General features: G+C 32.8%; 1 protein-coding gene across 1 annotated transcript; it reads left to right on the forward strand.

Annotated features, from left to right (window-relative positions):
* Positions 1-1,586: 1,586 nt before the first annotated feature.
* LOC132727094 (uncharacterized) lies at positions 1,587-15,153 on the forward strand. Its single transcript, XM_060712503.1, has 3 exons — positions 1,587-1,672; positions 5,043-5,300; positions 15,131-15,153. The coding sequence occupies exons 1-3, from the start codon at positions 1,609-1,611 to the stop codon at positions 15,151-15,153; spliced, it is 345 nt and encodes a 114-aa protein (XP_060568486.1). The 5' UTR covers positions 1,587-1,608.
* Positions 15,154-16,418: the final 1,265 nt, after the last annotated feature.

Raw genomic sequence — 16,418 nt, forward strand, 5'->3', positions numbered from 1 at the left:
TCCCAAATCGAAAGTGTAAAAAACCCTTCGACCACGAGGAGTGCATTCTTTTACTTGGGGACCATACGCTGCTTTTCATGGAATGGTACTACTGTGTCACATTGAAGGTTCCATGATAACCGCCGTATGAACACATCTGCGGATGTTTCTAAATTCAAAATTTCACCGTTTTCGTGTTAAATGTTGAATTCTGCTTAAGCCGGTGCTAGGGGGCGTGGACGGTAACTTGCATTTTCCAGTACTGTCCATGAACAGGCTCAATCAAACCGAGCCTGCAACATTTTCAATTTTGTCGTGTTGGGCTTTCTTTAGGGATTCTGTTTTACTATATTTTATACTACAAGCCTGAAGAATACCATATATTATTCTAAATTAGAGTTTGTAACCCTTATTAATTTCGATATATTTTGTTCACGGTAAACCTGTTGTTTAACACTGAAGTAAATAATCATGGAGCTGAATATAAGCATGTATATCTATAAGAATAACACAATATTAGAAATCTTCGACCAATCGGGAACTATTGTTTCGTTACGAAAATTAATGCGCCTGTCATTTGACAATCTTTACGCAGTGATCTCCCCTTAATTTTTCGGCGTTAATGTACATATGAAGGGAAGTAACCGCTTCGAGGAAATTGGACTATACTTTCGGCATTAAATTTGCAAATAAGAACATCAGAGTCTGAAATTTCGCTACCATTATTAATTTTGTTTGGTCTGACGACCCAAACAAATAAAATACTTCACAGGTGTCAAGTGCCATGTGGCAGCTGTAAAAAGTTGCCCCGTACTTCACTTCAGTGTTGTTATATATTTTTCTGGTCCATCGATCGGGATCATTGATGCCAGCACTATTAATTTAAGAACTGAGTACCGCTCAAGCCGGTGCTTGGGCGTGAGGGATGTTGCACTTATTCATCTTCCCTAATGTACAGACTCAATCAAACCGAGTCTGCAATTTTCATGTAATTTTGTTGTGAATTATGCTTCCGAGAGATCACTTTGTTTCCAGATTTTTAAGAAAAGAAAAAAGATTAAAGATTCAAGTAATAATTTACATGTTGTTTGCAATTAATGAGTGATTTTGTGGTATTTATTACCATATTCCTTCCGCGTGATTTACGCAGTAAATAAAGACTATTTGTGTGGTTTTCAATGCATTGTTCATTTCACAAAATTTTAATTTTAAATACATTTTGTAAATTATTACGAAAGTTGCTAGCTTGAATCTTAGAGGGATGCCGCTAAAATAACCATCTTAACCACACGTCTTCTTAAAACACAAGTGATAAAAAGAATAACCGCATACATTGTGTGTTTGATGGGCAAGGTTTTATCTGAAAATATTTGCCATTTGTTAAGTTAAGCAATTATTGTGATTGCTTTAAACACGGTTGAACCCACCACTAACATTTATACGTTCCCTCTTATTCGTAATTATATACACATTGCTGATCAAGAGATACTTAAAAAAACAATATATAGATGACCCTAGGAAAGTATCTCTCTACGACACTTCATATCAAAAATACATGTAGAACTAGGGTTTTTCTTACGGAATATAAAGTTCTGTTATTCAATCATCATCTAGATACAGGCCGCAACAATGTCGTTCTCAAAACAGGATCAGATATTTTTATTTTTCATGGTTTTAATAGAATTTTGCCAAGGTATGTTTGTCATTTATATAAATTATTATAAGCACTATCATCTTTTAAATCAAAAATTTTTTTATAACGCAATCTAAGATATACTTGTACAAGGTTAGCTTTTAAAAAAGCTAGTAGCGACTCGCTTCGTAATTTTTTCAAGGGGTGTGTTTAAATGTAAAAATGACAGTTCTGTTAGCTGAAGAGACTTCAGCGAACATCAAAATAAAAGTGAAGTCAACACTGGCCCGGTGCCCGATGGCCAGTGTATATAAGTTCAGGCCAGTGTAAATTTAAGAAAATTTTGTTAATTATTTAGTAGAATAAATTCAAAACTGGAATTCGGGCCAGTAAATTCAAAATCTTAAACTCATTGACTGAAAGTGACATATAAAGTTCTCTCAGTTTAACCAAGATGAGTATGAGTATATATGAAGGTGCATGTAAACATATAGAATGAAGAACCTATGTCTATGCACATTTACTATATGACCTGTTGACCTTGACCACAAAATGTTAGATAGGTAGATTTCATAAAGATGTCTCTTTATACAAAATTAAGTTGTAATACATGTATTTTATTTAGTATTGGAATAAGAGGCACAAGTCCTAAAGTAAAACACAAGTTGTCAATCAATTCAGCCAGAAAAGCCGGGATCCTATTAAAAAAATATAGGGATCCCGGAAATTGACCAGTCTAAGAAGATGTTTTTCAGATAAGCCGGGATCCTATTAAAAGATATAGGATCCCGGAATTGACCAGTTCAAGAATATAGTTTTCAGAAAAGCCGTGATCGTATTAAAATGTAAAATAGATCTCACGGATTGGCCAGTTCAAGTATATAGTTTTCAGAAAAGCTGGGATCGTTTAAAACATATAGGGATCCCGGGATTTGACCAATTCAAGAAATAGTCTTTGATTTTTTCCAATTAATTAGGCATATAATTATAAGTATTGTGATTTCCGCATTTTAAGTTTGTTAATAAATAGCTCTAAATATATCTATATTCTAAGTTAAATTAATTTAACGTTCATTATATACAATAAAAAAATTAACGTTTAATGGCCTTTCATTACGACAACAATCAACACAAATATAGTTCATTAGGTTTTTCCTCCATATCTTTTACCATCCCGGATCCCGGGCGTCCCGGATCCCGGCCAGTAAATACATACACTAAATACGCGAAAGGATAAAAATGACCGGAAAAAGGGGAAAAATAAAAAATGCACAGAACCAGATGTACACTTATGTTAATTAACCAAACGAAAACTTACTACAGAGAAAACAGGTGAAATCGCTAAATCAGAAGTCAGTGTAAATATGATTTATTGAAAAGAATTCATAAAGACAAACATTTTAATCATCATTATATCTTTGCGCTCAAAACAATACTTGCTGATTTTTAAAAATGGCGTGAAAATTGAAGGTTTTTTGACGCTATGTAAGATTAAATTTGATTGGCTAAATAATTTTGGATCCTAGCCCTGATAGATAAATTTTGTAGAAAGCTGGAAGCCAAGCGTCGATTAAATTTTTGGATGGCTTCGGAGTTTTAGGTTATTTCTCAGTAAAATCCTACCGTAATACCGGCTCGCCGTGGCGAGCCGGCACAATATTGGAGCAAAAGGAGATTAAAGAAAATATTTTGTGGTGATAACTATTGCCTCTGACACCTGCGCATAGGGCTTATATCGTGAAGTAAGGAAGGGGGGGTTTCTCCTGGATCCCGACCACCAAGTGAGGATCTATAGGTTCAGGAGTGCACCTGGCACGAACTGGGACGCATATCGTCAAAGAGAGACCTTGCTGAAGCTTCTAAGTCTCAGTTTGTGCTCTGGTTGGGTTCAGGCCCACGAGAGAGCGGTTACATTATGGTAACAATTCTGTACAAGGTTACTGGTTATGCATGCAGACGCTTTCATAATGCATACTTTTAATTGAATAGATCATACTACTTTGGAATTTGGTATATCTAGTATATCTATGAGTTTGAAATAGAAAATACTTGGTAAATAAAATATTTCATTCTAATAACTCTCTTGAACAGGACCTACACTTTCCATTAAATCACAGTGAACCCCCCCCCCCCAGTCCACTTTCTGTGCCTCCTTTCTGATCTTCTCTTTTTATTCATTTATTTCTTTTATTATTTTTTCTTTGTCTATTTTATTTATTTTTTCTCATGACGAGAAATTATTTAAATTTTATCTAGGCATTGTACATATCTTACACATTGACATGCTCAACTCCTCTTTATGATCCTTTACAAGTTACTTCTTACGTAGTACCGGTAGTTATTTATCGTCTTCTTGTAAATGAATGTAAAGAACTAACTGAATTAAGGTATATAAAAGCTATATTATGTTGTTACTAAAATAACTTGTTGAAATGTTTTTACAGGAGAGAGTTTCATATAAGCTTTAATCTTTCTACTCAATCCTGGTTTGCAATATGTGTATTGAACATTTGTTCGAAAATATGGAAGAAGAAATCAATATTGTTTAAACGAAAGAAAATATTTATGCAAATTAAATTTGAAATATTTTAGATAATTTCTATATATATAGGATATCCGACAGAAAATAATCATGTAGTAATCATGTAGTAATCATGTAGTTTAACGATGTGATTCTAATTTTGTAAAAAAAAGAATAGTCATGAAAAGTGTGCGATTAGCGACTTGATCTATATAAGATTTGTGGTATAACTCAAGAGACACAAGAATAATTATCTGATGCACCGGAGACAATGTGCAAGGATGCACTATAAATAGAGATGACCACTGGTATCATGACACAGTAGCCATTCGGTTAGCTCATGAGGAAGAGCGTTCGACTGTGAATCGGGCGACCCGGGTTCGATTCCCGGACGGCGCAGGTCACTTTCGTTGTGATTGATCCTTTCTACGGTCATTCGAACCGTACCTCTGCTCTGGCATGTACAGAAGTTTCAGTTCCTTGCGAAAGTGAAGTTAACTAATACTGGTAAACTGCTTGGCAGTCTGTCAAGGAACGATGCGGCGGTTAAACTGTGCTCTGGTGAATTTAATGTGGCTTACTGCCGTGATCCGGAGTAAAAAACTATTAACACCACCACAACTATCATGACACAGTGCTTCTCATCATATAACATAACATGTAACACTTTGCATATATCAATTTTATCTCTTTTTGATGCAAAATGTGTCAAACGGAGGCTAACCTTGTTAATACACATTATAATCCATAGTTGTTTAAGTGCAGTCTTACTTTTTTATCTTTCTTTTTTTTTTTTTTTTTTTTTTTTTTTTTTATTCATCTTTTTTTGCAGAAAATAGCCAACAGTGGCTTAAACGGTACGTACATTATTATGAAGTTTAAAATTGTAATTCTTCATTTTGGTTGCAGACAACAGTCAAACAGAGGCTATGTCTGTCAGTAGTACAACACACTTTGAGTATCTTTTTGATTCCACGACAACCGAGAAATGGCAGTCCAGCATCAATTCCGGAGGATTTGGTAATAAATCAACCACGACAACCGAGAAATGGCAGTCCAACATCAATGCCGGACGATTTGGTAATAAACCAACCACGACAACCGAGAAACGGCAGTTCAACAACAATGTCGTATACGTACGAACTAGTAACAAATCAAGAACAGCAGGTAAGATAGAAAGCCATGGCTTTCTGATATTGTTCTTTTTCAATTTATTTAACCATTTGGTTCACTTTGACTATATATGAATTGAAAACACCTTCTTATTTTTAAACCGGAATCCATTATATTAATCCACAGTTACAATATATGAAACCATACCGTCAGTGTATGAAAACGAGATAGTAATATATAAGTTGATTTTATCAATTATATATGATTCCAGTTCTTCAATATATTGTACCGCAGTAGCCATGTATGGAACCAGATGCCCTTATATGAAACCGAATCATCAATATATTAATTCATGTTACAATATATGAAACCAATTTATCAATTTATGAAACCAAAGTAGAAATATATAAGTTGGTTATCACATTATATGATACCAATTCTTCAATATATGGTACGAAAGCAGCCATATATGGAACCAGATATTCATATATTGAACCGAATAATCAATATATTAATTCATTTTACAATGTATGGAACCGAAGTAGCAATGCATTAGTTGATTATGAAATTTTATGATACCAATTGTTCAATTTATTGTACCAAAGTAGCCATATATGGAACCAGATGTCCTGATATGAAACCGAATTTTCAATATATTAATTCATTTTTTCAATTTATGACACCAATTTATCAATGTATGGAACCAAAGAAGCAATATATGACTTGATTATCACTTTATATGATACCAGTTCTTCAATATATGGTACCAAAGTAGCCATATATGGAACCAGATGCCATTATATGAAACCGAATTATCAATATATTTCATTTTTACAATATATGAAACCATTTTATTAATGTATGGAACCAAATTTGCAGTATATAAGTTGATTATCACATTATATGATACCATACAATTTTCATTATATGGAACCAAAATAGCCTATTTTCAAGTCAACAAGTCAAAGGCCAAGGTCAATGGGTTCTGTTATTACAATGCATATACTCGTACTTTGCATGAAATCAATAATTATTTGACTTTTGTAAGTAGATTAATCTTTATGTGTCCTACTGGCCATGCTTATTTTTTATCAAAGGTAAAGGTCGAGATGAACTTATTTTTTAAATATGTTTTTGTTAATGGTCGGTGAGACTCAGTAGCTTAAATTATGATTTTGAAACTTTACATACATATATAACTACATTGTATAAGTTTTGCCTGCCCAGCCCATTTTAAGGTCAAAGTGAATGTGACGTTAAATTCAAATAATTCCTTTTTAGCTTGATACGGACATAAGGAACATAGCCTATTATTATGATCAATTGCCAAATGTCTGCCGATTTCAATTGGTAACAGGTGATTCATTGTTCTAAATTTACATAAATATTTGCCTATACATCTAGATATTTTTCAAAACAATGAGTAGTTATATATGTACGATACACTAAACACTTAGAGGATGTATCAATAGTACTATGCCAATCTTGTAAAAATTGATCTTGTAGTCTAAGCTTCACAATATTTTTAAAGTGATTAATATTATCTACCTTCTGTAAATGAAAATATTCTGACATGCCAAGATTACCAAGTGTTTCTTTCACAAAATTTATCCATTTAGAATTAACAATATTCCTAGAGGACAAAAACAACATTGTTTTATAAAGAAGTTTACATATCTTATTTTCCTTAATTAGCATTAATAATTTTACTCCAGAAACACAAAACTCTTGCTTTCACTTGTAAGGCTAATGGGAATATGCCTTACTCACCATAAACCATACAATTAGGTGTAGAAGGTTTTAAATTCAAAATAAATTTACAAAAATACAACTGAAATTTCTCTAGAATTTGAACTTGTTCGAATCCCCAAACTTCACTTCCATAACGAAAGGATAGGTACAACCATAGAGTTAAGTAAATGTAGTTGCAAAGAAATTGGTAAACATAATTTACGTGACTTTTGGATCACAGAAAATATTCCTCTTCTAGCATCAACAAGATTTTGTTTCTATTAAAAATTTACCATTATAATTAAAAAGTACACCAAGATAAGTAAAGTTATCTACTAAATCAAGCTTTTTACCATTGTACATAAAACCAAATTCATCCTTTTGTTTTGACTTACTAAAAACCACTACTTTAGTCTTAGCTTCATTTACAACAAGATTCCATATATTACAGTAATCACTCATAGCATTTAAGGCATTTTGCAAATCAGTTTTGCTTTCTGCTAAAAGTACTGTATCATCAGCATATAACAAAAGAAACAATTTAACATAAACATCAATGACATCGTCACTAAGACATTCACGAGTTGCGTTAGAGATATTGACAAGTCCTGTGTATTTATTAGATACAAATTCTGACAAATCGTTCAAAAAGATAGAAAAAAAAAATTGGTGAAAGATTTTCACCTTGACGTACACCGGTAAAACTACTAAAGAAACTAGTCAACTCACAGTTTACCTTAACACAAGATTTAGCCTTACTGTACATCAATATTTCCATCAATATTATGTGACAAAAGTTTGTGCCATAAATGAAATCGATTAACAGAATCAAATGCCTTCCTATAGTCAACAAATGCACAGTAAAGCTTTTTATTACAACTTAAATAATAACCAATTAACATCTTTAAGGAAAACATATGATCAGTGGTACCATATTGTGATCGGAACCCTAAGTAAATTGTGGCATTCCAAATACTCATTCAGTCTATTATTTAGTATATTGGTAAATAATTTGCCAAAACAACTTAATATGGTAATCCCTCTATAATTGTTGGGATCAGATTTGGCACCCTTATTTTTACATATAGGATTAATAATACCCTGACTCCAAATATCAGGAAAAATACCTGAATCCAAAATTCCATTAAACAATAAACAAATAACATTTAAAACAGATTCATTTTTTACATTTTTTAGAATATTCATTAAATATATTATCAAACACAGACGGACTTTTATTATTTTTTATTTTTTTACAACTTTTTTAATTTCCTCAACAGTTATATCTGCATTTAAGAAGCTATTAATACAACTTATATTCTCAAGATCTAAATCATCTAAATTGTCAATATCTAGATCAGATTCATTTAATTTAACAAAATGTTCAAAAAAGACTTCTATTGAAATATTATTTACAGTATCCCTGCTATCCGTGCAGTATCTATTTAACAAATTCCAAAAAGCTTTTGGGTCTGACGACTTTAACCCAAGTATCTGTTTATTAATATTATCTTGGTAAGGCTTAATTTTCTTGTTTATCATCTTTTTATAAGATTTTCCACTAGACACCATTGATTGGAAGTTAGTATCAGTCTTATTTCTTCTATAATAAATCTTATCTGACAAGTATGTTCTTCTTGCTACTTTACAATCATCATCAAACCACTCTTTCCGACGTGATTTCTTACGTCTTTTAGTACGTTTTTGTACAGTATTTTTCACATCAATAATCAAGTGACAGCTATCAGCAGCATTATAAAATAGTTGAGAAACTTTCTCAGTAAAGTTATTAATAGCATTATCACAATAAGTTTTACTTGTCAATAATTCTGAGATTTCTACTTGTAATACAGAAACACTGTCTAAATCAAAACTATTTTTAACTAGAAATGTGTCCATAGGACACGGGTGCCCCCACCGCGCCACTGTTCTGTCAATCTTTTTACTAAGTCAAGGGAAATAACTCTACAAATACTGGATAAATCCACAAGCGAAACCCCAGGTGCAAATCTAAATATGCTGAGCAACTTGCCCGTAAGGTTAAATGAATATGTCAAATCCTTTTTGAGTAACTTACGACACAAGTTGAAAATTGCAAAAATTTTCTAAGTGAAGGGCAATAACTCTAAAAATACTAAATAAATCCAGACGAAAATACCTGGTGCACAACTGCACATGCTGATCAATATTCCTGTAAAGTTACATGACTCTAGGTCAAATACTTTTTGAGTTACATGCGACACATGTTAAAAATTGCAAAAATTTTACTAAGTCAAGGGCAATAACTCTGAAAATACTAAAAATATCCAGACGAAAATACCCAGGTGCACAACAACACATGCTGATCAACATTCCTGTAAAGTTTCATGACTCTAGGTCAAATACTTTTTGAGTAACATGCGACACAAGTTGAAAATTGCAAAATTTTACTAAGTCAAGGGCAATAACTCTGAAGATACTAAAATATCCACACTAAAATACCCAGGTGCACAACAACACATGCTGATCAACATTCCTGTAAAGTTTCATGACTCTAGGTCAAATACTTTTTGAGTTACATGCGACACAAGTTGAAAATTGCAAAATTTTACTAAGTCAAGGGCAATAACTCTGAAAATACTAAAAATATCCAGACGAAAATACCCAGGTGCACAACAACACATGCTGATCAACATTCTTGTAAAGTTTCATGACTCTAGGTCAAATACTTTTTGAGTTACATGCGACACAAGTTGAAAATTGCAAAATTTTACTAAGTCAAGGGCAATAACTCTGAAAATACTAAAAATATCCAGGTGCACAACAACACATGCTGATCAACATTCCTGTAAAGTTTCATGACTCTAGGTCAAATACTTTTTGAGTTACGTGCGACACAAAAGTGAACGGACGGACGAACGGACGGAAGGACGGACAGACTGACGGACGGACTGACGGACAAGGGTAAATCTAAATGCCCGCCACTGACGTGGGGGCACAAAAACACATCATGCACAGCTTTATCCCATATGGGTTTTTAGTTATATATGCTATATTGTATTCTTACATTTTTCAAGGAAGTTGAATTCATAGTGATCATCCGGCCATGACCGACGCATAACCGCCGCGAGTGAAAAATATAATAGTGCTCTGTATTTCTGAAAACTTTGATTTATTGCGAATAGAAGAGGAGATAACAAATTTATTTTTTGAAAATCATGTGCAATTTAGCTTGAATTACGGTATTAGAAATGTAGCGGATATAATTTGAAGGTCGAGTAATTCTATGAATGGAGATAGTAATTGGTTTAGGGATTGACGGCTCGCAATATTCCACTTACTCATCATAGGAACTCGAGAACGGGACCGCAGATTGCGGCGCATATTTTCGATCGTGTAACGGTTTTTAAAAACGTTTCTGCTACATCTAAATATCTTTAAGTATTATCCGAGCATATGGCCTCAAACAATATATTATCACTTGAACCCAATCTGTTACTTTTAAAACTGGTCAAATTTTACGGTATTATAAAAAAACAATATACCGTAAATTTGACTGATTTTTAAATAAGCAGATTATATTAAATTGAGATAAGATAATTAAAGACCATCGGCTCGTATAATATAAAAAGATATTCAAAGGTTGGACAAACAATATGTAAAGCTGGTACGGATTCGGATTTATGCGCCGCAATATGCGGTCCTGTTCCAGAGTGAGAAGATAATTAAAGACCATCCGCTCGTATAATATAAAAAGATATTCAAAGGTCGGACAAACAATATGTAAAGCTGGTACGGATTCGGATTTATGCGCCGCAATATGCGGTCCTGTTCCAGAGTGAGAAGATAATTAAAGACCATCCGCTCGTATAATATAAAAAGATATTCAAAGGTCGGACAAACAATATGTAAAGCTGGTACGGATTCGGATTTATGCGCCGCAATATGCGGTCCTGTTCCAGAGTTCCTATGTTAAATTGAGAAGATAATTAAAGACCATCCGCTCGTATAATATAAAAAGATATTCAAAGGTCGGACAAACAATATGTAAAGCTGGTACGGATTCGGATTTATGCGCCGCAATATGCGATCCTGTTCCAGAGTTCCTATGTTCCTATGTTAAATTGAGAAGATAATTAAAGACCATCCGCTCGTATAATATAAAAAGATATTCAAAGGTCGGACAAACAATATGTAAAGCTGGTACGGATTCGGATTTATGCGCCGCAATATGCGGTCCTGTTCCAGAGTGAGAAGATAATTAAAGACCATCCGCTCGTATAATATAAAAAGATATTCAAAGGTCGGACAAACAATATGTAAAGCTGGTACGGATTCGGATTTATGCGCCGCAATATGCGGTCCTGTTCCAGAGTTCCTATGTTACTCATCCGTACCTTATCATCACATTTTTTGTATGATATTTCAGAAATTTTGAAAAAGACAATTTTGATCGAATAAATTTTGTAGTTTATAATTGCAAATTGAATATTGAAATAGAAATAGCTAGAGATGCCTATACTGTAGATGAATCTTTCAACTTTCGGTTTACTTTATGACCTACTTGACAAGCATATCAGCCTGTTTAGCCCATAAGGTAAGTTTTAAAGCAAAATATGTTATGAATTTGATGAAAAATAAATATTAGTTTATTTATTGATGTCAATTCGTTTCCGAACCTAAACTTTCGTTAATAATTTCGAAGTAATTTGACAGATCTCGAGTCTTTCGTCACCAAGACATTTCGACCAGTTTCAATTTTTGGACTGCAAAACCGACAGATTTTACAAATTGATATTACACAGATGTCTGCCTTTACAGGGAAAACCGGCATATACGCCTACAATGTGTTGGTCTTGTCACGGCCGTAACGTCTCTGCCAAATGGGACACATTCTTAAATATTTCAGAATAACTTTATTTTTATCTTTCATGTTTATACATTAAGTTATTCAATGAATAAAGAGAATAGAAAAAAAATGATTTAACCCTCAATATGAGCCATTTAGCTGTTAAGTTTAAATTTAGCCCCTGCAAATACTGCCGGTCTTGTGTAATTGAGACATTAGAGGTAGAAGCACTGTTCTATTATTTCTGACTAAACTTTTATTGATTGCTAATTGATTCTTCATACCCACAAATTACAAACGAGCATTATTGTCATTTTTTATTTTAACCTCACCACCTAGTGTTTTCCCCTTTTTACAGCCGAATAAAGGCTGTTTAACCTAGCCCAAAATAGGTATATTTTCCCCTGAAAATGCTAATATTTTCCCCTAAAACCCCTGTGCACATTCTTCACCAGAACGATGACTTAACATCAGCTGACTTATATCAGCTAGAAGACAGAAAGCTGTCCCTATAGATAGCCTCTGCTATTACCATGCATGTTAAAGGAACTCCACTGAGGTTTAAAAGCCTAAAAACATAACATTTGAATTTTTTACATAAATGAGCTGGGGCACTTTAAACAGAAATATATGCAAAGATAGAACTTTAAGAAATATACTTTGAAATAAATTGAATGTATTTTTATGCTTTTTTAGCCCGATTTGAGTGAAAAGCGTCTAAACGCTTTTCATTTTCCCGTACCAAAATTCCAGCCGTAAAGTAGCAGGAAAAGACACGGAAATTGGACGTAAAACTACTTTTCCAGGCGTAAAACACACGTAATTTTTTAAGAGCAGGAAAAATATGAAAAGTATGGGCGTAATTTTCTATTTTTTTTACGGCTGTGACGTAAAATTTGACTTAGAATTTTGAGGTGTTGTAAACTGAATCAAAAATGCTTAAGTTCCATTTCACGCCCGTAAAATAAAATTACTGCTGTAAATGTGTACTTAAGTTTTTTAGTTAGAATCTAGACATTAAAAAGTTGACCCAGAAAATGCATTCATCTGGATATAGTTTGTTGCTACTCCTGTGAAAAGTTAACGTTAATCTTCAATAAGTTTGACCTTGGTCTCTTCTTCTAATGGGATTTGTCTATTTAATATTAGTGTAAACTGATACTAGTACTTATGCCTTTCATCTTATGCTAACAATAATTAAAAGTGAAAAATGCAAAGGGCAGTAACTCCAAAATTATGCAAAATAGTTATATATGGTTCTAAAACACTGCACTCAAAAAGATCTATCCATTTATTAATACCTCCAATAGTTTTAAAGTTGTATGATTAAGACAAAAAATAAGCAAGAAAAAGTACAAAAGGGAAATAACCCCCAAATCATACAATAAAGAGTTATGGTTCTTAGGCATTGCACTTCTCATAAATGAGATCTACTTATATGTGGAGATTAGAATTATTGTCTCTAACATTTTTGTGTTATGCATTTCAGACAAAACTTACAAAAGGCAATAACTCCATTACTTTGCAGGAGAGTTACAGTATGTATTCTTAAGAAAAAAAAATGAATCATGTTATCAATATTAAATATATAAATGCTATTTGATAGAAATACAATAATGAAGCAATGTGCTTATACATTATACCCCACTGTGAAACTAAGTCATAGTATGCCCTTGAGGCTATTGTGCAAATAATGCCTGGTAATTTCTTATAACCAGGATAAGTAAATACTGCATCCATTAAGATTTAACACCACAGGCATACAAAACAGATCTGATAAAACTACTTCACTCTTATCTATGCATGACGGTTAATAGTTTATTCATGCTGACCAAAATGTTCCATTTGGTTACTTTAGTGGAGGCAACATTATACATTTTATGTGTTAAGAATCTGTGTTAAAATAACATGCTAATTTATCTTTCAAAAACATAATTCTACACTATTTATTTAGGTATTAAACATAGTTTATACATTCAAATGAATTTAAAAAAATAAAATGCTTTGGTTTTTGGATTATCCCTCAGTGTTTTAAATTATGATGGAACCTTCCAGTTATACAGTAACTGTTGTAAAGTTTGAATTCAAAGGAATTAAGGTCAGTATACACAAAGGAAATGATTGACATTGTAGCAATTCTGTAGATATTATTGTGTTTTAAATGTAAGGATGCATATTTTTAATTTCTCAAAGAAAACATTTAAAGTCTTACTAGTGTGGTAAATAGAAATGAGAAGAATCTGGAAATGATTTTAACTGAAGTGTGAATGTATATATTATAACATGGGACAAGAAGATAAACAGCAGAATCATTCCAAGTCAAAGTTTCAGGTAAACAACTTCAATTTACATACATTAAATTTAATGCAGAAACAGATGAGCTTTCTAAAAATCAAAACTTTCAAGTGGTATTGTATAAAAATTAGTTTTGTTATTCTTTCAACTTGACTAAAACAGAAATCTGCATGTACATACCGTATAAGTGGTTTTTTCTGCGGGCCCCAAATTCTGCGGTTTTTCAAATTTTGGCATGTTTTTATTTCTGCGGACTTTATTTCTGCGGCACATTCTTTGGACAAAACATGATTTAAATTCTGCGTCTCGTCTTATCAAAGTATAAGCTATTATATTTACATATATACGTTCGCATTTGTTTATTGTCGTCACCGCAAAACTGTATAGTAATTACAAACAATTATATTGTTTGCTTGCAAACAAATATAATGCGCAACAATAGAAAGGTATACATCTTTGATCAGCGTGAAGTAACGTGTGAAAAATATACCCCTGTAGTATGATCTTTAATTTAATAAAATTGATACAAGTTTACCTATCGTATTAGATGACATTATAAGTAAACAACGATTATTTAGCAGTGTAAGGGTTGGAATGGTTTGAAATATCTTTATTCTTAAATTGGCATAATTAACAATAAGTACATCCTTACAAACACACATTACATACTTAGCCGTCTGCAATTTTAAACAACTTGAAAACCCGCTAACCGTTAAAATCTGTTTGTCGTTATAACTTTAGACGAAACAGGTCAAAATGTAGGATACATATCGTAGCAGGTTAGAGAAATATTCTGCGGTTTTAATTTCTGCGGTGCCAAAACTCACCGCAGAAAACGCAGAAATAAAGTCACCGCAGAAAAAACCACTTATACGGTATAAAAATGTAGGAAGATCTTCATCATTTCTTAAATACAGTATGTTACATATTTTAAGTTTGAGGCAAAATGATAGAAATTGATAAGTAAGACAACTCAACACCATATTATGTATAATATTATATCAATTTAGATTATGAGATTACATTGCAGGCTTGGACCAGTACAGACTGTGAGTGTTTATGTGTGCAACAATTAACTACCGCAAAGCCCAGAAAGGTATGTTTTAAATTTCTAAACAATACCATTTACAATATAATTAAATATCCTAGAAAAAATATTTGAAATAAAATTCTTGTCAAATTAAGTAATTGTTAAGACTATCAATAAACATCACTGATGACTCAGTTTGAACATATTGTACAGTGAAATAAGATAATGAGTAGCTTTAATATTTTTGAATATGCAGCATTAGCATAAAAATTGTATATAATCTTTTGAGATATTATGAAATGCAATATTGTTGTATTTAATATCTAATACTGATCTCAATGTTTTTCTATCTTTTATAAATTAACTAATATTATACATGTATAATCAATGTATAATTTTGTCCTTAAAGGTGAACACAACCCTGTGACATTCCTGGTGTTAGAAACCAAAGCAAAGTGCTGGAACAGATGGACATGGTAAATAGAAATAGTAGTTTAAATAATCAGATTTTTTTGGATTTTATATCGGCAGTTTAACTAATTAGCTTGACTTTTTGAAGAATAAGGAAAGCTATCCTAGCCCCCCACTCCCTGAGGGTCGGTGATGGCTTAACCACTAAGTTTGCGGACAATAATATAATAATGCTCCTTTTCGACTTAGAATTTATGTTAAAGTTAAAGAACCACCACAGATATTTTCCAATTCCATTGACATTTGGCTTTGAGACTGTGCTCACTTGTTCACCATCATACCCCCACCTTCTCTTACTGCTGATCTTTGACTTCTTAGTGTGACCATGACCTTGCAGTTAGGGGTCTTAGTCTTGTGCATATTTTACCATTTCATCATGTTACACATTTGTGCCAAGTTATTTGAAAAACCCATAATGCAGGATAGAGTAATTAGCTTGAAATTATTTTTTTACACTTTGACCTGTAACTGTGACCTTGACCTTTGAACTAGGGTCTTGTCCAAGGGCATGACACAGCATCTCATCATGCTTCATATTTGTGCTAAGGTATCTTTAAATCCCTTGATGAATGACAAAGTTATGGGCTGGACAAGATTTCTAACCTTTGACCTTTATGTGTGACCTTGACCTTGAAGCTGTGATATTGGTCTTGAGCATGATCTAAACATGCTACAAATATTTTCTAAGCTATTTTAAAACCCCTTGATGCATGATACAGTTATTGACCAGACAAGGTTTTCGTACACACATAGACGCGCACTAATGGACACAGAAAGGGGTAATGCTATATGCCCCCTTACTATTATCATGGTGGGG

Source organism: Ruditapes philippinarum, unplaced genomic scaffold (genome assembly GCF_026571515.1).
Source record: "Ruditapes philippinarum isolate M1 unplaced genomic scaffold, ASM2657151v2 ctg2574_1_1_1_1, whole genome shotgun sequence".
Classification (NCBI taxonomy): domain Eukaryota; kingdom Metazoa; phylum Mollusca; class Bivalvia; order Venerida; family Veneridae; genus Ruditapes; species Ruditapes philippinarum.

Bases quoted from the DNA above. Each gene is read 5' to 3' on its own strand.
- LOC132727094 (XM_060712503.1), top strand. From the start codon at position 1,609: ATGTCGTTCTCAAAACAGGATCAGATATTTTTATTTTTCATGGTTTTA. The intron at 1,673-5,042 runs GTATGTTTGTCA...TTTTGGTTGCAG, and splicing joins TTTAATAGAATTTTGCCAAG to ACAACAGTCAAACAGAGGCT. The intron at 5,301-15,130 runs GTAAGATAGAAA...ATTACATTGCAG, and splicing joins TAACAAATCAAGAACAGCAG to GCTTGGACCAGTACAGACTG.